The sequence below is a fragment of the Elgaria multicarinata genome, chromosome 3, assembly GCF_023053635.1.
Source record: "Elgaria multicarinata webbii isolate HBS135686 ecotype San Diego chromosome 3, rElgMul1.1.pri, whole genome shotgun sequence".
Classification (NCBI taxonomy): Eukaryota; Metazoa; Chordata; class Lepidosauria; order Squamata; family Anguidae; genus Elgaria; species Elgaria multicarinata.
Window position 1 is genome coordinate 71,023,468 of NC_086173.1, and position 27,708 is coordinate 71,051,175.

At 42.8% G+C, this 27,708-nt stretch overlaps 1 protein-coding gene across 1 annotated transcript in view; it reads right to left on the reverse strand.

The window, feature by feature from the left end:
• The window catches only part of LCP2 (lymphocyte cytosolic protein 2), a 45,110-nt gene extending 25,582 nt beyond the window's left edge, over positions 1-19,528 (reverse strand). Inside the window, exons 1-3 of the mRNA XM_063123286.1 lie at positions 19,304-19,528; positions 12,174-12,236; positions 11,851-11,897 (exon numbers count right to left, since the gene is read on the reverse strand). Coding sequence (XP_062979356.1) covers positions 11,851-11,897; positions 12,174-12,236; positions 19,304-19,381 — 188 coding nt within the window. The 5' untranslated portion in view covers positions 19,382-19,528. The remainder of the gene's footprint in view (positions 1-11,850; positions 11,898-12,173; positions 12,237-19,303) is intronic.
• Between the last annotated feature and the right edge of the window lie 8,180 nt (positions 19,529-27,708).

Genomic DNA, 27,708 nt, shown 5'->3' on the forward strand with positions numbered 1-27,708 from the left:
AGTCTGCACGGTGCTTAAGAAGCTGTCAAACTAAGCTTCTGTGGTCTCTTCCCCTCATCGCCCCTGGAATGCCCACTTTTCGCCCTCTCCGCACTCAGTTAGCATTGGCATTCTCTGTGCTGGCTGTGAGGAGGAGAGGGCAGGGGGCACAATGTTCTGGCTCTGACCTTGCAGCGCAGTCTCTGAGTTCGGACGCAGAAAATTGACACATCCTACGCCCCAGATGCTGTCTTGGGAACATAGGATTGCTCCCTTAAAAGATTTCATACAGCATATCCTCCTCTCCCAAGCTGCTAGTTCTTTAATTTTTTAAATGTTACTTGCTTTATTTTTAATGATATGTTTAATGCATCATTTTAAAACCATCTCTCTCCATATTTTAGCTGTTCGGATATTTATTCCTTTAAATTATTCTGCTGTAATGCTGCTGCTTTTAAAACAATTCTTTTAATTCTTTTAATGTGTCTGATCATTGGTTTTACTATAGGTTTTATTGTATTTGCTTCTATTATGTATGTCAGCCCGGGAGCTTAGGCTATAGGGTGACTAATATATTGAATAAGTAAATAATACACACACTAAAGTGGGGCTAGCTTTGAAGTATGTTTGGAAACTTCATTTGGTTCAGAACAAGACAAGGCCTTCTTAGTGATGGCACTCAAGCTTTAGACAATACACCTAGCTCTTTCTCTGAAGTCTTTCTGATGTCAGGTGAACACGTTTATAATATATATATATATATATATATATATATATATATATATATGAATGACAGGCCTTAGGCCTGACAAGCTGACTCAATTTTGAAAAGCAGAATAAAATGATGGCTCGTCTTAATGATGGCCACTATTTGATGTTTTATCACTATTCAGTTTTTTTTAAAAAAAACTCACTGTTATAGATTTCTTTTTAAACTGTTTTATTGATTTTTTTTTTTAAGGGAGAGAGTGTTAGGAATGACAACATCATGGGCCCAGGCCATTTCTGTATTCCAGAGATCTTTGACAGTACCACCAATGCATGAGGAACTTCCCACTCAATCTAACTTTTAGGGTCTGTGTGTTGGATTTAGTGTCTGTTTTGCTCTCTGCTTCCCCCTCCCCTGGTCAATACTTTTATTGATTATTTGACTAGGGCTGTATGTACCAACACTAGCTGCTGCACATTTGTAGCTGTATCAAAGTAACGGGCTTTAATGGATTCAGTTACAATATGTTAGCATGGCAGCTCCTCTGAATTGTTTTCTTCTAGACTATTTTAAGCACTAGGCCTGTGAATCTGAAGCTAAGGAAGGAAGTATACAAAACCACACTGCTAAGTTAAAAAGGGTTGTATATGATTGATTAAGGATAAGGCCAGGCAGCAAGGCTTGAGGAAAATATTACTCATACAATTGTCTCCTCCTTCCCACATGGACAGGTCAAAGAGTGGTATGTTTTACATGTCTTCTTATTCACAATTCCAAGTAATAAGAGGTAAAAATGCCAGCCAGTGTAATGCCAACACTGGCTTGATAAGGCCACAGACAAAACGTCCGTAGTTTAAAAGGCCACTTCTAGAGGGTGGTGACTAGAGTGTGTTAACTTGCATTTGTTGCCCAATTTTAAGTAGAACAGTCCTTCCTACCCAGGAACCCCTAATAGGTGATTTCTAAAGAGGAGATTTCTCAAACTTTCAAAAGAGGAAACTTCTCAAGAACGAGAATTGTTAAAAAGAAACTGAAAAGAGAGAGTCAACAATGTCAAATCCCTCTATTGATGAGAAGCTGAGGTAGAATCTATACCTCAGATTAGGAAAGTTGAAGAGGATGCCACTATGACTAGCAAGCTGTAAAAGGCAATAAGACCTTTGTCAAGTCTTGCCCAAATACAGAGAACAACAGGAGTTCAACAACAACAACAACAACAACAACAACCTGGTAAAACAAATATACGTTGGCAAAAAGGCTGGCCAAAGAAGAATTTGCTAAAATCATTAAGAACAACCAGAAAACAATTCTTTGAATGTCAATAGTAGGAAACTGAGCAGGGAGGTGACTGGAGTGGGACCATTAGTCAACAAAGGAGTGCTAAAGGAGGAAAATGAGACTGCAGAGAAGCTGAATGAATACTTTGTGTCAGTCTTCACTGCAGAAGCTCTAGGATAGATATCGATGCCTGAGCAGATATGTTTCCAAAAAGGTGCCTCAAGAACTGAGTTCAATAAAGGTGACAAGCAATGAAGTTCTAGGTTTTCTAAAATTAAACAAATCAGTGGGTCCACACAACATCCAAATCACTGTTCTTAAATCTTCTTAGAAGCTCTTTTCCTTAAAATTAGCCTCGCTCCCAAAGGACTGGAAAGTAGCCAATGAAGTTCTGATTTTTAAAAAGGTGTAGTGGATAGACAGCATTTCTTTCTTCTCCTCTCACAACATTAGAAATTATCTCATGAGATTGCATGGCAATAGATTACGTAAAGGCAAAACTAAGTAGTTGTTTACGCAATGCAGAAACAATTCATGGAATTTGCAACCACAGGATGTAATGATGGCCACAAGCTTAGACAATTTTATGGAGGATGAGACAAATCTACAAGGATATGTCACTCAATGGCTGTTAGGCATTATGGCTATATGAAACCTCCATGTCCAGAGGCAGTACACTGGCTAGCAACAACAGGAGAGGGCTACTGCCTTCATGTCCTGCTCATGAGCCTCACAGAGCCATCTGGTTGGCCATCATTGTTTAGATGGATCTATTGTCTGATCCAGCAGGGCTCTTCTTATGTTCTTAATTCCAGTGTTCCTAGCTAACTCTCTAAGAACAAATTACAAGATATTTTGCAGAAAATGTTGGAAAGAGACTTCTGATGGGATACTTTGTAAAAAAAAAATCAATCTCTTTAACATACGTTTTAAGAAATTAGAACATTTAAAAATAAATATCTGAAGATGTTCAGATGAACAGAAACATAATGTATAATTTGAAACATATGTTCATGATTTCCTCCATGTGATGGGATAGCTGGTTAAAGTCTTTCCTTGGATCACAAAGCCTCTAAAGTCACTAAAACTACTATATGGCCCCATTTGGATGTAACAATATACCATGGTTTATTGCTAAGAGAACAAGCCTAGGTGAGCCTCAGGCTTGTGCACTTTCACCTCCCTGTTCCTCCTCTAGCAAGGCCAGGTGGAGGAGTTCACAAGCTTCTGCTTCTGCTTTAGACTAACCACAGTTTAGTGTTTTATCGAAACCTGGACAAACTGTGGTTAGTTTTAACCATGATTAGTTGAAACAAATAAACTGCATAAAGCTGGATTGCTTCAACTAACTGTAGTTAAGATTAACCACACTTTAGAGTGCAGATGTAATGCTAAACTGTGTTAATTCTCCACTTGTCAGAGATGGTACCCGACTATGAAATGCGCTCCCCACTGAGGCCTGCCTGGCGCCGACACTGTAATCTTTTCAGCACCAAATAAAGACCACCCTTTGCTCCCTGGCATTTATTGATATATGTCTGCTGTTTTAAAACAGGTTTTAGAACACGTCTATTGTGGGTGGGTGGATGGGTGGGGGACATTGTTTATTTAAAGTGTTTTTAGGTGTTTAAATGGTTTTAACTTTTCTAAATATTTAGATTATTTCTATGATGTTTTATTTTGTTTGTTTATGGATTCTTGTAAAATGCCCAGAGAGCTTCAGCTATGGAGTGGTATAGAAATGAAATAAATAATAGATAATATAAATTCAAATCACAAGCAAAAGCTTCTGATCTCCTCCTCGTGGCTACACTGGAGGGGGAGAGGGGAGTGCATGATTCTGAGGCATGTGCATATAATGATAACCACAATTTAACATTAAGCAGGGTTGATTTGATTTAAATCATAGTTTAAATCACTTCTCTGAAGGATTCACTTTTAATTATGTAAATCTCAGTTTAAATCACTAGTAGGGTGACCATATTTTGGAAACCAAAAAGGAGGACAACATGGTCGGCCCCCCAAGGGGGCGTGTCCAGCACCAAGGGGGCGTGCCCACAAGAACATAGCCTTGGTCACATGTCTGATTTTACAGCACACATTTAAGACAAATCTGTTCTACATAACATCTCTATCTTAAAATCACTGAAATAAAGAACAAGTGAGAGATTCAATGTATCTGAAATTAACTTCACTCACTCCTACTTTTGCAGGTTTTGCTGTACTTTGAAGCTTTTGCTATACTCTGTGTGTTACATTCTCCCCTTCCCTCAAATATCTTTTCTGACTGTATCTTCACTCATTGCAAGCTGCTGTTGTTGTTAACAGGGTTTGCTACTGGCCGGCCGGATGGCTGGCTTTTTTAATTTCAATTTTTTAAAAAAGCTTGTGTATAATTGTCACAAGTTTCTCTACTCTAACATTAGGGTGGGTGTTGTGGCAGCGAACACTACTTTGCCCATTCACACTTCTCACTTATATACATTAGCTTCTCAAGGCTTGTGTGTTGGCACCACTTTGCACACCCAGACTTTGAACTCCTGTCTACTTCCTGCACAAACATGCAACTCTGAGACCCGCTTCCTAATGCCCTGCGTTTCATGCCAGCACCATGGGGCTAAGTTACAATAGATGTCTCTGGGTTGTCTGTGCAGCCTCTGTTGTCTCTCACTCTAAGTCATTGCAGACTCCAGGTTCAAACAATCTCTCTCTCTCTCTCTCCCCCCCCCCAAGTCTCCCAATGGTCCAGCTAGGCTGGACACTTGTGGCTTGGGATATTGCTTATTGCAGGTTATTGCTTGGTCATGACTGGTGACTCTTACATCATCATCATCATCATCATCATCATCATCATCATATCCCACCTTTTGCCCAATGCTTTAAAAACCTCTGCCACCAGCCGCCTCCACCTCTTCTCCTCCTGCACAACTTTGATGCACTCTTAAAACACTCTGCGTGGCAAGCCAGCCTCAGGGCCAAGCTATAGATCATCTGGGTTGCCTTCAGCCTCTCTCTGCCTTATGACAGCCTGCCAACATTTCCAGCCTCAAATAATCCCCCACCCCCCCTCTCTCTTCCAAAGTCTCCCAACGGTCCAGCCAGGATGTGCACTTGGCTGGGCGTAAGGCAACAGCTTATAGCTTGGTTTCATCTGGTGACTCTTGTTTTTTTTAAAAAAAAAACTCCACTGCCAGCCACCTCTGCCTGCACCAAAACTGGACTCTGAGATACTCTTTAAAAGTCTCTGTGTGGTACAGCAGCCTCTCAGGGCTCTGCTACAGCCATCTCTGAGTTGTGTCTTCAGTCTAACTTTCTCTCTAAGAGATATGCCAGCCAGCCAAAGCCACAAATCTATCTATTTTTCTCTGGTATGCACTTCAAACGTTCTGCATTGCATCCCAGCAGTGCAGTCACAGCCTAGCTCACAAGTGTACAAAGGGAAGTGGAAGGGAAGTGGTAGCGAAGCAAAGCAATGATATGCCAGGTTCCAACATTCACAACAACAGGGCATCTGCAAAGAAGAGAGCCTCTCTCTCGACTGGCACCTTACTGTTGGTCATGAGAGTTTTTCTCTAAAGATGACCCTTCATTGCCCATGATGTGGAAATTTGAGAAAAAGGCCTCTGGCCCATTCTGTTTTGCCCTGTGGGCTGCTTTGACTGACCTCTCCTTTCCCACATTTTGATTTGTGGATGCCTTGCCTCTGCTGAGCTCCAGGTACCCGACTGAACACCAAATCTGCAACAGGAAAGGTGCCCTGCTTGCCCAGGACTTCTTACCTAAAGACTGGAGATGCCCTTAATGCCAAGGACTGAAACTGCTCAATGTGCAACACCCCAAAGAGGAGGTTTGACAACCTGAGTTTGAAGAATATGGCTCCAGCAGTTTTAAAAAACAATAATTTTAAAATTTTAAACTTTTTAAAAAATCCTAAAAAAACAATGGATGAACAGATCTGATTCAAGCTTGACATGGCTAAATCTCTCCTTAAGAGCCATCATGGTGCCAGCTTTCAGCCCTTTATCTTTAAAAATGTCATTTTTAAAAATTAATAATTTTAAAACCTCAAACTTTTTTAAAAATCGTAAAACTCAATGGATGAACAGATCTGTTTCAAACTAGGCATAGCTAAAGTCCTTGTTAAGAGCAATCATGGTGCCAAGTTTCATCTCTTTATCTTTAAAAATGACGATTTTAAAAATAATTTAATTTATAACCTCAATTTTTAAAAACTTCCTAAAAAATCAATGGTTGAACGGATCTGTTTCAAATTTGGTATGACTAAAGCTGCACCTAAGAGCTACCATTGTGCCAAGTTTCATGTCTTTATCTTTAAAAATGACGGAGTTATAAGCATTTTTGTTAATTCTCATTAGAGCTGCTCTTTGGCCAGGGAAGATTGGGAAAATCCGGATTTCCCCTCCCCCTCCCGGATTTGTCACCAAAAAAACCCCTGGACAAATCTGGGCAAATCTGGTCAAATGGTCACCCTAATAGTGAGGAAGATTCTACTTAATTATTTTTAGTAGAAGTACATTATTGTTTAATGTAATACATATTCAGAGATGTAGGTTTCATTAGAAGCTAGGTAGACACTAATAGTTTTCATATTATTTTTTCATCAAAAATGGGATGATAATTTGGTCATTTTAGTACTAAAACAGAATGAACTTGTGAAGTCGTTCAAGAGATGAACCAGCTCCAACTGTTCAATTAATCATGATGTTTTTTTGTCATGATGTGCCAAAATCACCACCATCAAACATGCTTTAGATTGTTTATTCTTCTGGTTAGTTTTCATTTTCAACAAACGACATTAGCAAAACACGCACATGTATTTTTGAACAGATAATTTTTTAGATAAATATAAAGTTGTTGTTGTTGTTGTTGTTGTTGTTTTTTAAAAAGTAGGCAATTTCACAGCAGGTACAGAAACAAAGTATTCCCATATGAGATCTTTTTCATGGCCTGCTGCTGTTATGCTAAGTATTTCCCCTTCTACAATAGAGGATACAGGAAGCAGAGGTTTCCTCAGGAGTCAGGACCATGAATATGTTCTGTTCACTTTTGGTTTCACTTTCTATTCCCCTCCCCTATCCCTTGTATTTATATCTAGACTTCTGCGCCTTATTCAGATCTACTCTATCATCCCCTATTCTCTATGCATTAACCTTCTCTGTCGTTGCACTTGGAGAGAAGCAAGGCCTTGAGAGAATGAGAGAGTAAACTTCTTTAGTCAAGGCCAGCTTCAGGTTTGATAGTACCCTTGGCAAAGTGTCCTCCATGGCCTCCCTCCATAAAATGAAATAAATAAAATAAATGGTGAAGCCAGCTTTGGGTTTAACAATGCTCCTGGTAGCCATAGGCAACAAGGAATTCCATGCAGGCACTTTGGCTGGGGAAGGACGAACCTCTCCACCAGTCTGTTTGGTTTCCATGATAGCTGCAAGTGAAGGGAAGTCCCTTTCTCAGCAACCAGCCTGGAAATGCAATAGTCCATCCCTCTGCTGACAGCTTGCTCGGTCAAAGGCAAACATTTTTACTAGCCTGCTAAGAAGCTGGTAGTCTGCTCTTCCATGCCAGCTGAAGTGGAGGGGGCCTGAGTGGTCTACAGACCGAGTTAAACAACCTCAAATATAAACAACCAGATGAACAGCCACATTGCCTGATGAAACAAGCGTGCTTTCTTTCCAATAGCTAGTAATGATGGACATTTCCGCAAGAGCATTCCAAAGTCTCAAGGTGACAATGGAAAAAGTCCTACATGTGTGTAACAGATCCCTTCCGAGCAAAACAGAGTTCTACTAGCATCAGAAATTGTAAGCAAGGGCTGGATGAACTTTAAAAGCCAAGGTGCTAACAAAACAACCCCAAAACCCACAAAATGGAAGGAAGTTTGCAAAAACCTACACACCTACTCCATCCTGCTCTCAATAGGGTGGAAATCTGGCCACACTCTGCTCTCACCTGAGAGAAACCACATACCAAACAACCTTTAGCCAATATCATTCACACCAATGCTATTGCAACCTCCCTCTGCAAAAGAAAACCCACACTCCTATTTCCATTTCCACCCATCCCAAAGTCATTTCACTTGTCCTCACTGACACTAAGGCCATAGCTAGACCTAAGGTTTATCCCTGGATCGTCCAGGGGTCAAACCTGTTCATCTAGGTGACACATAGGGGATCCAGTGCTCAGGCAGGGGCGAACCCTGGATAAACCTTAGGTCTAGCTGTGGCCTAAGAGGACAGAGAAGGAGAAAGAAACTGGTGGTTTTCTTTCTGATCTTATTGGGAAGCAGTTGCTTTAGGGCTTTGCTCCTAACAGCTGCCCCTGTAAATTTGGCTGAGGAAGTATAATGGGGAATGCACATCAATATTTACATATGGAAAATCTTGTAAGTTTTGGGTATGGTTAGATTATATTATATTTGGCAACACTAGGTAATGAAGGGGCATGCCTGCACCATGCCTTATCCCGGGGATCACACTGGGATCATCCCTGTGCATCCACATGATGCACAGGGGATCTCGGGGGCAAGGAGGGATGATCCCTCCATTTCCCCGGGATAACTGGGATGGCTTTCACACTGGTTTTTCCCATGGTGTCAGGATTGTCCTGAGACTGTGGGACATGTGGGTGGCCATCCCAGTTTTGTCCCGGCTCCTTGCAAGTAAATGCGAGGAGCTGGGAACCAGGCACAGGGGCACGGAGCTCTTCAAGGGTGGGGGTGGGGAGAGGAGCGGGGTCGGGGCAGGTTTTTTTTAACATTTACTTTTGCTCAGGTGCGCACCAGGTCCTTTTCTTTTTTAAAAAAATGGTGGGCACGACGTCCTCCTGGGACGTCGTGCGCTGTGTGTGGACAAAGGGGGAGGATCTCGCGATCAACATATCATGAGATCCTCCCCCCTCTGCCAGAAGGTGTACCCTGAGATTGGCCAGCTACATAAATACAAACAGCCTCTGTTTTATTATTTGCCATCACTCTAGCTTGGTTTGAGGGACATGCTTTAATGGACTAAAAAGAAAGAAAATGCTTTTAACTCAAGTTCTTAGCAGGCCTCAGTGCAGACACCTCTCATGTCAGAAATTCAGAACAGCAGATTGTTCCTTACAACTGCTAATAAGGGCACAATCTAGCCAAAATGATGATTCAATTGGTGTAAATTGGAGGTATTTAAGGACATGCTTAATATCCTCACGCTGAAACTGAGAAAACCATTGGTTTAATTCGTACAACCTCCAGATGGAGGTGAGCCAAACTAGTTGTGATGCTAAATGAGACCCAGGGGATCCAGATTGTCATTAAGAGGACAGATTTAGCATTTCCTTAGCTGTGATTCCAAGAAAAAAAAATGCCCCCATGCTGCTATAAGCCCTACAAAATCAACTCCCATTGATGTCAATGTGTTTGTGGAGGGGGGAGCCGCTTTGGTTCTGCAAAGGCTAATAGTAACACTGGGTTACTATTTCACCTGCTGAAATTCCCTTTTCTATGCAACTGTTAAAGATGCAGGAGCCCTGTCCTCCTTTTCATATGGTCAGCCTATGCAAGGGCTCCCTTGTACACAGTCCCTTTCATATGGGGTTTTGCTTATTTGCTCTTCCATCCCACCCCGCTGCTTCTCCTTCCTCCTCCAGTTCATTGGCTGTGGTACTCTGATGGGTGTGGGCTCTTCCCCCCTCACACTGGCTTTGTTATCTAGCAATTACTTTTAAGGTTTCATCTGGGCTCTGTTTCTGTGGGCAATGAGGGGGGCTGGCGGTTGGAGCACTAAAAAGTCCATTCAACCAACTAACAATTCCTACGATGACCGTGCTGGAGGAGGAGAACCGTCCCGCCCTCCCCTTTCATTATCAAGACTCCATTAGCACACACCCCCAACAAAGGAAAAAAAACGAGAGGGGAAAATAATCCAGGCTTTCCCTGCACCAAAATAAAATGCAACAAGGAGGGGAGTAAGGGGCGAGATGAGTGCAGGACAGGGCCAACGTCATGTGAGTACCGCACTGCAAATCCACGTACCAGGAATGACCAGTGTACAATAAATTGCCATTAGGAGGACAGATTTTTTTGGCTCTAGGAGTGCCAAAAAAAATCCAGATAAATATGAGTAGAAAAGCAGTGTGTACAGATCTGTGAATTAATTGTTATGAGCTATTGACTTACTCTGGAGGTGAAAATGTTTCACAGGTAATAATTCAGCTGGCAAAGATGGCACAGAAAATCGCATGGAAGTTAAACTTCCCCCAATAAAAATACTGCTCAAATGTTCAAGAAGTCAGCCCTGTTAGATATGACATCAGCAAGTGGGATTCTACAGTTAAGCAGGGTCAGGTTGAAGTAAAATTAAGGTAGCTGCATTTGTGGCTGAACATAATTTACCCATAAATGAGATGGAGCATCTTCTGTAATTTCTTCAGATCATTTTCAAATACTTCGCTATAGCAAATTACAACAACAATAGCAACAATTTTTGGAGGTAGAAAACAAAAACTGCAGCACTTTTGAAACAAGTAACTGGGAAATCCAGTAGTGACCTAATTAACAATGGCCAGTGCTATGTATATATGCATGCTGAATACTTAGGGGAGGAAGTGAGAGTGCATTTCTCTTTCATTGGATTATTATGTTCGAATCTTTTAAAATATGTTTTTATACGTTTCAGAAATCTACTGAGGTTTTTTTCCTTGTAGCTATACTTAAAGTTGAGCCTTCTGACCTGGCCACACTATGTGTGTGAGTGTGCACGTGTGTGTGTGTGTGTGTGTGTGTGTGTGTGTGTGTGTGTATGTGTTTGAGAGGGAATGTGAAAGTACTGTGTGTGTCTTGGTGTGAAAAGATTGAAGCCGTTTGGCAATATTTCAGAGATCTCTGCTTCCCCCATTTACTGAAGTGTGTGTATATGTGTGTGTGTGTGTGTGTGTGTGTGTGTGTTATAAATACAATGGGTTGAATAGATTAAGTTAGTTGCACATTTGCCCCAAGGAAATCTATGTGTAAAGTTAGCTTTGACGTAAGTCCTGTTGATTTCTGCGATCCCACCACCTAACAAACGAGGCTTTGATGCATACACCTCCCTCAGGCTAAGCACCACCACTTAAATACCTGAGGAAGGGTAAAAAGAAAAGTATAACCTTTCCCTTATAGCAGAGGGAAAAGGTAAGGAGTTTTGGAAAAGGCTTTTCTGTGAATATAGCAGGTTGAAGGTTTAATGTAATGTGTTTATTTATGAACTAATAGAGCAGGAGACACAGCCAAACTGACACGTGGTTTTATGGTAGCAAAATAAAGAAAATGTTTATTGTTTAAAGTTCTTAGTTCCTTCAAATTCTATTCAACTCCTGCCTATTCTTAAGAATACTGGTAGTAACTAATCTAATAATAACAATCCTTAGTCCCTATGATCTTATTTTCACTCACTCCTCACACAACTCCTGACAAGAAATCACACAGCTAATCACTAAGTGCAACTGAGTCTGGATCCAATCCAGTTTCTTTCATGGCTCTTCATTAGAAAAGGCAGTGTGGGCCCAAGATGTTTTGCTGCCTGAAGTAGAGTCCTAACATGCCATCCCCTCTCCACCCTGCAACAAGGGCCAATACTTTTTAAAAAAATCTTCCTGCACCATTCAGACACCAGTTCTTGCCTTCATATATCCCCCTTCATTGTGATATCTCAAGTCAGTTGCTTGTCCTGCTGCATGGCAAGGCTGGCCCTGGGAACAAGCAGTTGGCAAAAGTGGATATGAACAGATTTTGTCTGTCTTGGGATTAGACTCCTATCTCTATGTGATCACTTTAGCTGGCTTCTTCACTTAGTTACAGCCAATCCTATATACATGTTTTAGAATCCGAGCATATCGTCAGTTTTACTTACGGCATGTTTAACTTTGGAAACTTCTGAATATCATTGTCAGACATGTTCTGAAACAGAAACACACCCCGTGTTATAATGGTAACTGTGCAACAGTTTTTAGTTCCTGATGTAGCTGATTACAAAGTATAAATAGAAAAGCCATCGTGATGTAAGAGTGGTATTTAGAACTTAGCCATCTGCTTATACGCGAATTGTGACTACAGGCCTCCCTGTCAACCAACATTCACTTTCTCCAATCATTCACCCATATGATATGAAAGCTTGCCTTTCACATCCAAAGGAACCGTAATCTTTTGAAAGTGTAAGTTTATTGAAAAACCTACCAGAAATCTTTGTCCAGTTATACTGTGTTTCCTGACAACTTTCTCACAGTCCTTGAGGTTTAACTGCAAATGAAGAGAGACATGATTTGATTATTCAGAGATACACTTAAGAAACATTTTTCATAAGTCACAAAAGGTTGAAACGTCTTGCATAACTGATTTATGACCTAATGGTATGTATGGTTACTCATAAGTGAGTCTCATTAATGGACTTAATTCCTAGAAATGTGCATAGGATTGCAACCTTAAGCAAGAATTGTTTGAGCATTCCCACATTATCCAAACTTCACTTCAAAGCTCTGTTTGGCTTGCTCCCATTTTCATCTGTAGCCTGTTTTCCAGTTTGTTTGAATGGGAAAAGTACACATTTCAAATGGAAACAGTGTACACTTTCGTCCATTGATTAAAGTGTGTAAATGCTTTTTTTAAATGTGCACTTCAAAGCATTTTTCTAATGGGACTGCAAGTTCAGGAATTTCTAAATATTTTTCTACGAAAAAGCTTTTGCATTCGGAGATGTGTATGGGGCAAATTTAGATAATTTGCGAACCGAAATGAAATTTTCATCCATCCCTGTCTTGACGGCTCCTTATTATCACTAGACTTATTTATTTCAACCAGACTTGCATTAGCAAAGTTTTGTAAGGAATAGTACACAAAGGCACAGTTTTGTCTGACCTTTTATGTTCTGAAATAAACATGTAAAAAGCTTTGTTTAATTGCAATGGAAATCATATATTTGAAGGCGCTGAAATCATAATGACCAAGATAGAAGACCATTACCAAATTAATTGTTTTACCTCTTCAGTATTACCCTTTATGTTTCATGTTTTAATTAGCAAAATTGCAGGTTTTCACAACTTACAAAGCAATTGAAAATCTCTCTCCCCACCAATCCTACCTTCAGAGGAAAGTAGACTGAGAAAGAACCTGTTTACTTCTCTTTTTAACAGCTTCAGATATTTACACTAGTGTGATTAAAGAAAGCCTTTCACATGATTTTGAGGCTTAAATAAAGCAATATGTGATATCTGTTGTAGTGTATAAAATGTCTGACTCCCACCTGGGGTATTAGTGTTGTAGTTTATGGAAACCTATTGCCTCCTTTGAAGATAAAATGTAGTATGATGCAGTATAAATTCACAAATGGAACCTGGCTTTCAATTACATTCTCTTTCCAAGAAAATTGGTTTCTTCAGCTGCGATGTACAACATACAGAGCAAACATCTACTGAGTTCCCGTCTCACAAAGAATGTCATTTTAGTATATGCTGTGGATCACTTATGGTGAGGACAATGAGCCATAACTTCTAGAGTTTTTTTTCAGTTTCTACAATTTCAATAGAGTTATGGAGCCATTTTGTGTGGAACAGTTATAGCAGGGCATTTGAGATACAAGTTTCCTATATGCCTACTTGAATAAAATGATCTTAAGAGCTCATTTAAAATGGGAAAGAGAAAGCCAGAACAATCTCCCTTGAGGGGCAGTTTCACAGAACAGGTGAAAAGGTCATCTTCCTCATTCCTACCAACCCTGTCGATAGCCATTGGCAAAGGGAGAACGAGAAGAGCTTCAGGAACCAAATGCAGCTCTTGAGCAGGTTCATATGGGAGGAAGCAATTTCTAAGATATCTTCAGAAACTACTGTAAGCCAAGGGGCTTACAAAGCAAAACAGCTTGTAATGATCATTGGAAAGCCTGCTACGTAGGGGCCAAATGGACCTCCCAGTGAGAGGTGTTACAAAGTCTCAGCACTGGCACTGCAAAGTCACTGCATTGTGTTGCCACCATGCATGGCCATGACGGGACATGAAGGAGAGCCTCTGCAGATTATCTCAATGGAGAGGCAGATGTATGTGACAGAAAGTATGTGGTCTCAAATTTTATAGGCCTTTAAAGGTCGTCAGGGGCATGAACAGAAGCAGTATAGACTAAAACAGCAAAGGAGTTTCGTTATCTATGCCAGAAATGTAGAACCTTAGGCCTTGGGTCTAAATCGAGCTCTCTGGGGTTCGCTAGGTGGCCCTGCCCCTTTCCATGACCAATGATCATTTGGTACGTTTCTGGCATTTCCCCCTCTCCATTCTAAAAGACGGACATCTCTCACCTAAGGCTTAGTTACTGGCAATAAAACCTTTAAGCTAAAATATGCTGGTAGTTTCGATATTTTGACTCCACCCCCTTTCCCTTTAGCCCTACCTACTACCGGAATGTGACTCCCAAGAGCTTCTCCTAGATGGAATTCAGCACTGAAAGAGGTTTAACACCCTTGATCTATGACATAAGGCTTCCAACAGCAATTTGGCAACAACATTCTGTACCAGTTGCAGCTTCCAAATCCTTTTCAAAGGCTGCCCCATGCAGAACACACTAAAGCAGTCCAACCCAGATGGCAGTTATGCATGTGTGACAGTGGCCAGATTGGTCTTCTTCAGGAAAGGGTACAGCTGGCACAGCAGGCAAAAGTGATGCAAAAGCACTTAGGGTGGCCATTTAAGCATCACCAGAGAAAAGGTCAAAGGAGAACACAGGTTTGCATAAAAACTGCATATGTTAATGTATATGTATAGATGCAAATTTAGATATATTACTATAATTTACATGGAAATACAATGCTTCTTCCCATTCTACTGTCCAGGATGAGCAGCTAAGGACCCTATGCTCCCTTCTTATGGTACGTTTACCTTTAAATTGGACTTGGACTGGACAGCCCTCCAAATAAAGAACAACTTCAAAAAGTATCCTATGTAAAGTAGGGCACATGACCATCTTAATAGCACTGCTGGGCAGAGGGTTGCCTGGCCATCCAGGAGCAAAGTTGGATCTAGGAGCACTCCCAGGCTACAAAATTGTGCAATCCCACCCAAACAGACTGTACACCCAATCCCAGATCAGTTTTCACACTAAACAAAACACCTCTGTCTTGTGTGGATTTAATCTCAGCCTGTTAGCCCACATCAAGTCATGAATTATCCTCTATTCAGAGACAATTTTTGGTGGCATCCTGGTGGCAACTGAAACATGCTCTGGCCTAAGTAATCGGAGAAAAGATTGCCTTGTTTGCGGCTGAGGCAAAGCACACATACAGTGCTTTCATAAAGGAAATGCTTGTTACTGGCTTGAAGGGAACTGCTAATCAAACTAGAGCTCAGCCCAAACTATCTAATTTGAGTTTTGAAAGCACATTTAGTTTTTCAACAGCTGCCTCAAATAGTTTGGTATTTTATATCCAAATCCTGGACACAGCTGGCTAGGAATTGCAGGGGAACTTCATCCTTCTCTGCAGTGGGGCTGTGAGCATGTGTCCTTCTACATAAAAGTATGTGCAGCTGGAGTTGGGATGCCTCTTGCTAGCCCTTCGTTCCCTGCCTTAAACAGAGTCATCTTGCACTTTTTAGAACATCCCTGGAAAGAAGAGTAGCATCTACACTACTGCTTTGTAACAGTATTGAAGTGCACTGACAACTGTTGAGGCCAGGACACATTCCATATACCGTTTTCAAACCACTTTCATAATGTTATATCCTGCTTAGTGTAGATCTGGCCAAGTTCTCAAAAGGGACTAGTCCACCTGTCCACTCCTCCAGCTTTACATTAGTAATTTGTGACCCAAAAGTTGAAAAAGTACTTTTCTGGCTGGTTGTCTATGGGAGTTTCTGACTATGGGTTTTTTGAATTTATGAACCTTACATAGCTCAGTGGTAGAGCACCTGCTTTGCATGCAGAAGGTCCCAGGTTAAATCCCCAGCATCTCCAGTTAAAGAAACTGGTAACAGGTGATAGGAAAGACCCTTTTTGGCAGGAGACCCCAGAGAGACTGTTGGGGTAGACAGCACTGGACTTGATGGACCAATGGTTTTCTTTGTATGTTCATATCACTCACCATAGGCAGCCACATGAGCGGCTGCTTCATTTAGAAGCCTGCTTTAGAACCAGATTAGACATGTCCCAAACTTTCCAAGATCAGAAGAGCACACAGAACAACAACAACCTTGTAGCATGTCGCGAGGGCATTGGGAGGTTCTGGTACACATAAAAAAGCAGGGTGCATGAAAAATCTCGGTAGACCATAACCCCTACAAAATCAATGCAAGTGGGTTTATAGGAAATATACAGAAGGAAACACAGGCTTCAGTTTTAAATTTAAAAACGCTAATGCCGATCACATAACTTTGCAGAGGGTTTAATGTCTCAGTTCTGTGCGTTCTTTTAAGCTGCACTGGATGGCAGCAAGGGTAGCTTGTGCTGCTGCACAGAACGGCCGCCCTAGTTTTCTTATGTCCTTGATAACTTGCCTGGGAAAACTGTAAGGTTGAACAGGACAAACTGAATTTGTCAGGGATGAGAGGCCTGTAAAGGCCAATGTAATGTAGACTTCTCTCCATTTCCTGCTCCGCCTCTGAAGTTACACCATGGCCTAAAGAAGCCCTTGTGTGCCATTTGGCTTCATGCTGCCATGTCCGTGGAATCGGCTCATCTGAAGGCCCATTGCAATGCGTTGCTACAAAATGTGATGGTGTAGGGCCAGCCCAGCCATGCAACAGAGTGAAGGTGGGAATCTCTGTCTGAACGGTACAGCCGGAAGTTTTAAAGGGTTGGCCCTAACAGGAAGGGGGCGGTATGTGGACCACTTCAGCTAGAAAATATCTTGGACTGGCACTGTTAAAATGAGATTAAAAGGCAGTGTTTGAATTATTTGAGGCTGTGTGAAGAAAATGGCCCATTATTGTAATCCACAGACTATGGTCCCTGACCTGCATTGATTTTATAGCCCCTCCCACTAGCCCTCATAAGTCATGCCCCCAGCTCTCTTCCTACAGGATACTGTCACAATTCAGGTATGGGAATAGAAGGATGACAAATACAGTGTTATACAAGACCTACAATATCCATAAGCTTCCTTACAATGGTTCTTTGGAATGGGTCAATCCCCTCAATCCTCTCCTGTTCTTTTTCCTGCTGAGGTTCAAGAATGTGCTCCCACTGACACCAGAATATGTTTGTATCCTGATATTGACCAAGGCCAGATCTACACTAAGCATGATATAATACTTTGAAAATGTTTTGAAAACTGTATATGGAGTGTGTCCTGAGCTCCAACAATTGTCAATACCTTTATCTTGTACACCACTCTGAAATTTTTCAATGGGGAGCGGTATATATATAAATAAATAAATAAATAAACAATTTTAAAGCAGTAGTGTAGATTCTGCCCAAGTTATAAGACAAATAACCTGCTTCCTTACTAGTCACTTAGTATGGAATGGACATTAATTCACTCAGTTTTTATGGAGAATCTAGATGGCATTGACCTACCTGTTGAATTATACTGTCCTCCATGTTGTCCTCCTATCTTTTTGGGGGCCTGATTTGTGCCTATTATTGTTTTTAAGTGCAATTGCAGTGCCAGCTGTCCAATGTGAATTGGCAAAGCACTATTGAAGCCTTTCAGGGCTACTGTTCTTTTAATTAGTGACTTCCTTCTCAGCCACACCATTGCTAAATTTTTCCTTTAACTATCAATTTTCTATTTGCTGGTTGCGGCTTCTTTACTAACCACTTCCATTTTGCAGCCAGAGTAGGTATTTGTCGTAATTTCTAAAAAAAAAAAAATGATCAGAATTGGGCAGTTGCACAATTTCAATCATTTCCCTAGCTTGCCCTGCAGATTTCTCCTGTGCCATGGGATACTTTGGGTGTGGGTGAGAGATGGTGTTTTGCTCATAGCCACTCATTGTACTTCATATAGCTTAGGAATGGCAATTTGTGCCCACCCCCATTTTTCAGGCCTACAGCTCCCCTCACCATTGTCTCTGCTGGCTAGGGGTGCTGGGAATTGTAGGTCAAAACAACAGGAAGACTGTCAAGTTGCCCATGCCTGATAGAGCTGAACAGAGTTCAGCTAACCATAACGGAGACTGTAGCCATTTGTACACACGTATTTGGTTTCTAAATTTCTCTGATCGGGAGGTACAGTGATATGAACATAAATAGCAGGTAAAATTTGTTTTTTAGATGATAGAGAGATAAACAGCTAAGGTTCCCCAAAGTTTTAGTGTTGCCATCCTGCAAACACAGAGAGTAGTTGTTTATCCTGTGGACTCCTCAAGCCAGTATAAGCAGCTGCTCTGTAACTCTCATTTAATGTAAAATCAGGGTGAAGCCTTTGTTGACAAATGCTGAAGGATATGATATGCCTCAGTGCTGAATTGGCCTTTGTATGGAATGGATGGGGCCCTGCCCTTCAAGCTACTTTGCCTAAAATGTTTGTGTATTTTAGCACAGGACCTGACAATTGACTGGTGTTCCAATGTTTCTTCACATTTCTTCAGCTTCAGCAATGTGCTAGGTTCTGTAAAAATCCACACAAATACCATGGTCCTTTGCCAGAGGTTTTACAAATCCATTTTCAATAGGCAGGGCAAGGGTGGAGTGAGAATTTAGAGACTGACAATAATCTGGATCCAAGAGTGTAGATGCATGAGAGGAAGGCTCTTCTGCTTGACTTTTGGGGATTTTACCATCCTGCTGTCACTCCTGATCCTCGTATTACACGCCATGCTGTTCCAAACCTCATTAGGAGATTTCGGGGGGATGCAGGATAAGGGAAAAGGAGATGTGAGAAAAATCCATTTCATGACCAGAACCCCAGTTTTCATTCACAGAAAAGGGGTTAGGCTGCAAACCAATGGAGAGGAGTGATGGGGTCGGTTGTAGGGAGGAGACTGTCCTTTTGGGCAAGAGAATTAGGACAACGTTTTCTAACCAGTCTTGTGGCAGCTTTAAGGCCAATAAATTTATCATGACATAAGCTTTCGTGGACACTGTCCGCTTCATCTGATGCATGAAGTTCACATCTGATGAAGAGGACAGTGTCTACGAAAGCTCATGCCATGATGAATGTTTCTGCCTTAAAGATTCCACAAGACTCTCTTGTTTTTGCTGCAACAGACTAACATGGCTGCCCCTCTGGAAATAGTTTCTAACATGTTCAATAATCACATTCAGAAGAACAGCTGACAGCAACGGCTCCCCAAAGACTCTTCCAAACAACACAGTTGATCTTACATGTAACATGAATGCTTATTGCAACAGAAAGATGGAAGAGTTGAATTGGAGTGAAACTTACCTTCCTGAAGTAGTCTGCCAAATCTTCCGGGGACCAGCGGGCCACTTCTGAGCGATAGGGAGTATTTCGTGGATCCATTTTTTTGTCCTCACTTAGCCAGTTACGAACCTATTCGTACCAGTCTTGCCAGTACCTCAGCGGCAGGACTCACAATCAGTAGCAACCAAGGCTGGTAAATCCACTTAAATTCCTGGGATTTGGCTTTCTTTGGAACTGCTGCCGCAAAAAAAACACCACCCTGAAGACAGCTTCCTGTGTGAACTGAACAGTCCCTCTTCTTTCTCAGAAAACCTGTCAGCTAGTTAGTCAGCTTCACCACTTCCTTTTTCTGAATCTAAATATGTAAACAAGGAAGCACAGTGACTCAATCCTACTTTTGCAAAAGGAGGGATGAAAATGAAGTGGTAGAAATAATATCACCATTGTAAAGCCATTTGGCCAACACCTCTGAGGGCTGGTTTACCCATGCAGAAAAATGTGATAATGACGTTCCGAGGGGTAGACTGGACTAAATCACCACATTGTAGGTGGAGATATGTTTGAATGTTCCATATACGATTTAAAAAACAAAACAAAACCCTCCCAGCAAGGAGAAACTTCATCATTATTAGTACTAATATATTTGTAGCATGCTTCTCTTTTGATAGATCTAAGACAACTTACAATTCTACGTGGTAAAACTTTAACAACAACTTTAAAATGTACAGAAATACCAAATAAAAGCTTGCCGAGGCAGTGAAATAGATAACTTCGGTTATTGGGTGGTATAAAAATGCAATAAAATAAATAAATAAATAACCTTTACCATAAGAGTTAGGTCAAAAACCTCCCTGTTTCCTACATACTCCCTTTCTCAGACAGTGGGATTTACATGGACTAGGAATTTCACAAAACAGGGGCGAACACAGAAAGGACTTTGTTCCTAATTGACAGCAACAAGGCTTTCCTCAAGAAGCCAGTGCTGTTTCCTGGCTTTTGATGGCCGTTAGGCAAGATGCCCCCAATGGGCCCCCTCCCTCAGCGAGTCTGCCTTCTCAGCACCAGCTGCTTTTGATCTTCATTATCTTTCACATACTGTCTGGGTTCAAACGACATGATAAGCAATGGGGTGGGGGTGGGATAAAGAGTCAACCATCAGTTGCATTGCTTATTGTGTTGTCTGGCGGGCAACATGCAACAGACACACAATTTTGCCAGAATAGTCAACAGAGAAAAACAACAGGCTGCTCTGTTGACCATCCCGGCAACCATTAGTTAATGTGCCATCTGGTGGCTCCATTTATTATTCTCCCCTGTCCACAGAGTCACAAGGTAAGAGTTGCAGAAACCCAGCCCCCCTAGCCCCGAGGGGCTCCCTGGGCACGGGAGAATAATCCCATGCCGGTGAATGCTACAAGAGCCCCATTGTTTCATCCCTTGGGGCGATTGGGCTTCTGAAGCGCTGGCCTGCATGAGAACATGCCGTCCCTGGGAGGTTGCAGTGCGACACCCAGGGACAGCATATCCTAAGCCACACCCCCATGCCCTCCATCCATTTGGGGATTGCAGGTGCAAGAACACTGGCAGGGGGTGGTGTCCTTGCACCTGCCCCATACCCTGATCCTATACCAATCACTGTTTTGGGGGGAGGGGATCTTATCCTTTGCAAGGAGATCCTTCTCACCATGTCACATCTTCTATGCCCATCTCCCTGCTCTCTGGCTCCAGACTCAATGGGCATAGAAGATACGATGCTGGGGAGAAGGGTCGCCTTGCAACGGACAAGATCCCCTCCTCCTGGCAACGCATCCTTCTTAGCTCATGCCATGTCATCCCTCGGATGACGTGGCTTAGTGCTGAGATGTCCTTCGTGAGAGCTGGAATTGTGGCCCGTGACATGTGAGGAAGTGGGTTCCAAGCCTCCCAGCCACAGAAGAAGGTGGGAACAGCCTCCTCGCATGTTAGGGGCTGTGATTCCGGCTCTTGTGTAGTCTCTACCACCAGCCAAACCCGGGCCTGTCCCCTCCCCTGATAGGGGAGATGCAGCATCCCGGTTGCATGGTGACAGCGGATGATGAATCCCTTCTGTCAACAGGGGACAGGGCTCGGTTGGGATTTCTTCCTGGAGCCCTGTCCCCATTGACAGATGGGATTCATCTGCTGCCTGGAGTCTTGTCTCTCCTCTGCTCCCCCTCCAGATAATGATGCCTCCAGTAAGGTAAGGCCTCACCAGCACCACCATTAGGTGGGGAGGTGCTACAGGTATGGGGGGAGAGACGACAACTCAACGGAGAGGAGGCAATCCTCTCCAGAGAGCGGCACTTCTGTGTTGCCCAAAGGCGGCCTGTGGTTTTGCCCTCCGTTGAGTGGACTATTCCTCTCCGTTGATTAAAGTATCATCTGAATGTGGCCAATTACTACCAATTGCTTGCTTGACAGATATAGACCCTTTCCAATGTGATAACATTTATGCTAAGCTACAGTGTTAAGTATTGTAATAAAAGAATGGTTTGCTGTACCAGGGCCAGAGGTTACACGTCAAAAATAAATGCTGAAAAATAAAAATAAATTAATGAAGAGTTGCCACATTAGGAAATATTGCCTTCCCTTAATTTAATAAAACCAGAATTAAACCAAATATCTGAAATCTTTTAAGGTTTCATTCAAAGTTTTAGTATTTCTGATTTATGTCCTTTCCCAAAATGAAAGGACTCTTTGTGTCGATCATTTCAAATAATGAGCTTAATATAACATGTAGCATTTTTATTCTTTGCATATGCCTTAATGCAATGACTGAAACTGGCCATTCCTACCTTAATCTATCTATCTATCTGAAATTATTTCTAGACTGCGTTTACAGGTGGGAAACATGCAAAGTTTTTTAGTTGAGCCCCTTAGATATGCTGTAATTTGTTATAACTATATATATATATTGTCGATAGCTTATGGTTTTATGCACATAAACATAACTGTTCTATGGATTACTCAAATTTCCTCTTATCATCTACTATGGGCCTTGCTAGACCAAGCCGGATAAGCTGGCAGGGAGGCGGGGTGACGGTGCGCTAACTTTAGCGCGTGCCGCCCCGCCTCCTACACGCACGACACACAGGGACTCCGGAAGCCCTGCAGCGTTGGCCATTTTTTTTGTTTTGTTAAAGGGGCCACGTGCGCCCCGAAGACTCCGGACAAAGTAAGTGTTTTTTTTTTAAAAAAAAATCCTTCCCTCGCCCCCATCCCATCCCCGGCTGTCCGTCCCTCACCCCGTGCCATCCCCGGCTGTCCGTCCCTCCCCCCGTGCCATCCCTGGCTGTCCTTCCCTTGCCCCGTGCCATCCCCGGCTGTCCGTCCCTCCCCCCGTGCCATCCCCGGCTGTCCTTCCCTCACCCCGTGCCATCCCCGGCTGTCCCTCCCTCCCCCCCGTGCCATCCCCAGCTGTCCTTCCCTCGCCCTGTGCCATCCCCGGCTGTCCTTCCCTCCCCCCGTGCCATCCCTGGCTGTCCGTCCCTCGCCCCGTGCTATCCCCGATGTCTGGCTTTCCCCCCCTCTCTCCTGCCGGTCCGGCCTTCCCCCCTATCTCCCCCCACCGGGATCCCCCCGGCCCAATGGGCACAGCGCTTGTATGAGCGCTGTGCCCAGTCCTTGGCTTTCCCCGGCTACTCGCAAGTAAGCGAGTAGCCGCAAAAAGCCACGGACCCTGCTAGACATTCCTCAGCCCTGGCCTCAGGCCGGGGCTGCGGAAAAGCCGCGCCATAAGCGACTTCGCTTATGGCGCGTCAAACGAGGTCTCAGCATGGCCTGACCCCGGATTCCCCTGTGCGTCATCTGGACGCACAGCAGGGAAACCAGGCCTCACAGCGTGCTAAGACCTCATCTAGCAAGGCCCTATGTTAATATGCTATATACATCATTACCCCCATTCAATCTACACATTTCTGCAGCAGCTGAGGCTGTATATACTGTATATCCCAAAGCAGACAATGCTGACAATGTTCATAAAAGGTGACATAACGTGAGTTTAAAAAACAACAACCCTACAGTCACTTTAATGGCTTTTGTTAGTTTCTTATCCAAAATAGTAAAGTTACAGCAGATCAAGCTCTATACAGAAAGAAATCATAGCAAACTCCCTGTATTACCACAAGAGTGCAGCCAAACTCAGTTCTTTGCATACACATTTAGAATTTGGTCAAAACCGGAACTAGGAGGAGGTTAGCATTTAAACTTGTGAAACCGATGAACTGATATTAGAAGGCCTAAACGCTTACTCTTGCTCTCAGAGCCAAACTGGGGGGTTGGGGGAGGGGAAAGAATACAGGTGTGAGAGAAGCAGATGGGGAGAAGGTTCAGCATTACCCACCACCAATTCACCCCTTTGGCTCTTCAAGACTGCAGTCCTAAATACAATTACGAGGGAGTAAACCCCATTGCACTTAATTCTGAGTAAACAGGCCTTGCATTGTACTGGGTAAATCAACCCCACTCCCTGCGTTCAGTGTAATTGGGAATGACTCGCATTTGAAGACATCTGCAGTTCACGTTTAGCTTGGGCCTCAAAGCACTACTGCTATTATCAGGATGACTGGATTTTGTTTGGTGGCAAGTCAGTGCTGAGTTGGCCAAGCCAGGCATAGGATTCAGTATGCTAGGCTGGCAAACCTACTTACTTGGAAGTAAACTCAGATGAAACTGATAAGACTTAGCCCCCATCTTGACAGCCTTGGGTCTGCGCCCCAAGGCCCTGGCCTCCCAAATCGGTGCTCCTTGCCAGCATCTGCATGGGAAGGAGTGCCAAATCGGAGTTGCCACTGGCAGAACCAAAGAGACGGGAGGAACGGGCCAGCCGGCTTTCCTCCCTCTGAGCTCACTCTGGCTGCACTGTTCCTCTCCCCGCCCTTTTTTATTTTTAATCTGTAGATATGAAGGCTCACATCTACAGATTAGAAATAAAAAATGGGGGGGGGAGGAACGGGGCAGCCGGAGCGAGCTCAGAGGGAGGAGAGCTGGCTGCCCTGTTTGACCCCGCTCCCCGGTGCTTGTCCCTGCAGCGGTGGCAGCCTCCCTGCTGCCCCATTCCTCTCCTCCCACCTACCTCCACAGTGTGGAGCCTGAAGTAACCTGTCTGCCCCCTTCCAGCACCCCTTTTAATTTTTTCCCCTTTTCTTAAAAAGGCTCTGCAAAGGTGTGGATCATGGCTTCAAGCTAAAAAAAGTCGGGGTAAGTACCTGACTTATTTAGCATGGAGCTTTGCGGCTTTGCACCTGGATCCCTTTGGAGCGGCGGCTGCATCATGTTGATCATCTGCCACCACTCCGAAGTTACCCTGGGGTAAAATGCCCGTGTAGACAAGGCCTTAGGCAGGATCTACACTACTGCGTGGCAACTGTTGGGGCCCAGGACACACTGCAAATACATTTTTCAAATCATTTTCAAAGTGTCATATCCTGCTTGGTGTAGACCAGCCCTCACTCCAGTAGACATAGTTTGGTGAGGGTTGCAAGTTAGTGGTTCACAAACTTTGGGAGCAAGGTCTTTTCAATCATTACCTCCAAGGATAAGTGCTTGTAAGATCCATAGTGAGAAGGTCAGCTCACCCCTGGTCACTCAAACAGAAATCATCATCATCATCATCATCATCATCATCATCATCTATATGAACAGATGCAATATAACTGCAAAAATAATTCACCAACAACTGGCCATCTAATTCAACCTCATCAAACAACCAGACCATAAAATATACTGGGACAGAACAATTCATACAGACAAGACAATACCTTGCAATCAACCAGATATAACAGTTATAGACAAAAAAGAAAAACACACCTCATTGACATAGCAATACCCAATGACAAAAAATGTTGTAGAAAAGGAAGAGGAAAATAGAGAAAATATACACTTCTGGCCATGGAAGTCAAAGAACTATGGCAACAGGAAAAGGTCCCAATTATTATTATTAGTCACATCAGTTACCGACATGACATCAAACACCTATACAGAAAAAACCTTCAGAAACTGGGCCAACCAAAATACATCCACACCAACATCCAGAAAGCAGTCATACTCAAAACATGTTCAATAGTCAAGAGGTTTTTGAATCAGTAAAGGACAGCATGATTTGGCAAAGCCCACCATGTCTGTCTAGAAAAACTGCCAAGAGTGCGAAAAGAGAGATAATAATAATAATAATAGTAATAATAATAATAATAATAATACTTTTATTTGATTTCTGTCAAGAAAATGGCCCTCAAGGCAACCCGTCATCATCATCATCATCATCAGCCCAGTAGATAGAAAGGGGAAGTGATAGAACTATTGTGAAACTATGTACTTCCCTAGCAATGGCAATGGTTTAGTGGTGATCCTGGATTGTGATCCAAGCACATGGCTTTTTTCAAAATACTTTCTGTTTCTGTTTTGTTGTTGTTGAAATCATTTTCTAAAACTTCAGCATTTAAAAACCTTGATTCTGGCACTCTGTAGGAGCTAGACGCATCTCAGAACGGAAGCCCTCGGTTCCTGTAAGGGGAGGGTAAGAAAATAAGAAGAGCCATGCTGGATCAGACCAAGGGTCCATCTAGTCCAACACTCTGTTCACACAATGGACAACCAGCTGTTGACCTGGGACCCCCAAGCAGGACATGTTGCAATAGCACCCTTCTGCCCTTGTTCCCCAGCAACTAGTATATACAGGCTTACTGCTTCTGATACTGGAGGTAGAACATAGCCATCAGGACTGGTAGCCATTGAAAGCCTTCTCCTCCAAGAATCTATCTAACCTCCTTTTAAGACCATCCAAATTAGTGTCCATCATCACATCTTGTGGTAGTGAATTCCATAGTTTAACTATGCACTGTGGGAAGAAGAAATTCCTTTTATCTGTCCTGAAACTCCCACCAATCAGCTTCATGGGATGACCCTGGGTTCTAGTATTATGGGAGAGGAAGAAAAATGTCTCCCTATCTACATCCTCCACACCATTATGGTGACCATATGAAAAGGAGGACAGGGCTCCTGTATCTTTAACAGTTGTACAGAAATGGGAATTTCAGCAGGTGTCATTTGTATGCATGCAGCACCTGGTGAAATTCCTTCTTCATCACAACATTTGAAGTTGCAGGATCTCTGCCCTTTTTTGCATCTGGTCACTCTAATATAGCTCCTGCAGTTTTAACTGTTGTGATGAAGAGGGAATTTCAACAGGTGCTGCATGCATCTAAATGACACCTGCTTAAATTCCCTTTTCTATACAACTGTTAAAGAGTCCTGCCCTCCTTTCCATATAGTCTTCCTACACCATGCATAATTTTGTACACTTCTACCAGGTCTCCTCTCAGCCTCCTTTTTTCCAAGCTAAACAATCCGAGCCCTTGTAACCTTCCCTCATAGGGGAGATGCTCCAGTCCCTTGATCATTTTAGTTGCCCTTCCTTGCGCTTTACTCTAACGTAAAAGCCTATTTAGCCCTGAGACATGAGGATGTGACATAGGGAAACAAAAAACATCTACTTAATCTCCTTTATATCCAAAGAGTTTCAGTCCAACAGGAGAGATGCATTTACCCCTTCACCAAATCCAATTGATTTGCCTAGTTTTGACAGAGCCAAACGAAATCCTCCACTATCTGCCAAAATGTAAAGGGACAGAAATCAGAGTTTTCATCTACTCCTACTCAGGGGCCACATAGCTGGCTCTATATTGATAGACAGACAGAATTAGACACAACAGGAGGGATTTAAGATTTCGTTAACAGAGCTTTCCAGTTTAGCACAAGCCTAAACAGATTTGTATATTGACTTATCAGTCCAATTCTATGAATCAGACACAATCCAGCAAATATATGTTTAGCCTTAGGCTAGGTCATCTGCTGTAGACTGTGATACAATCTTGAATGTTGCAACATCACAGTAGGATGTGTCAGTACTCAAAGAACTGCTGTCATTGCTAGATGACAGTGCAAAGTTGTTAAGGATGCAATCCTATGTATTTTTAGGCAGAAAAAAGTCCAACAGTTCTTTTGCTGGTTAGGGCATGCTGGGAATGGTCAGAGACTTTTGCCTAAACATACATAGGATTGCACCCTAAATAACTCAGAGTCAGATGGATAGAGCAGTGTTGGGGCAGGAACGAAGATTACTCCTATATGTGCTATCTAAAAGACAAATCAGCCACCTTTCAGGACTTGAGCCTGCAGGACATCTTGAACCTGGTTGTCAGGTCCAACTACCCAGTTCTGACTAACGGGACAAATAACAGGATATTAGTCAGGCCAAGATGGAAGCCTTTAAGTACAATTGACTGGACCAAGTCATGGAGTTCTACAAAAGCTTCTAGGGCCAAACTGAACATTTTTCTAAGCAATTTTATTTACCTTCATGTAAATGTGCGGGACTCAAGTTCAGATCCGGACTATGGTGCTCCAGGAGA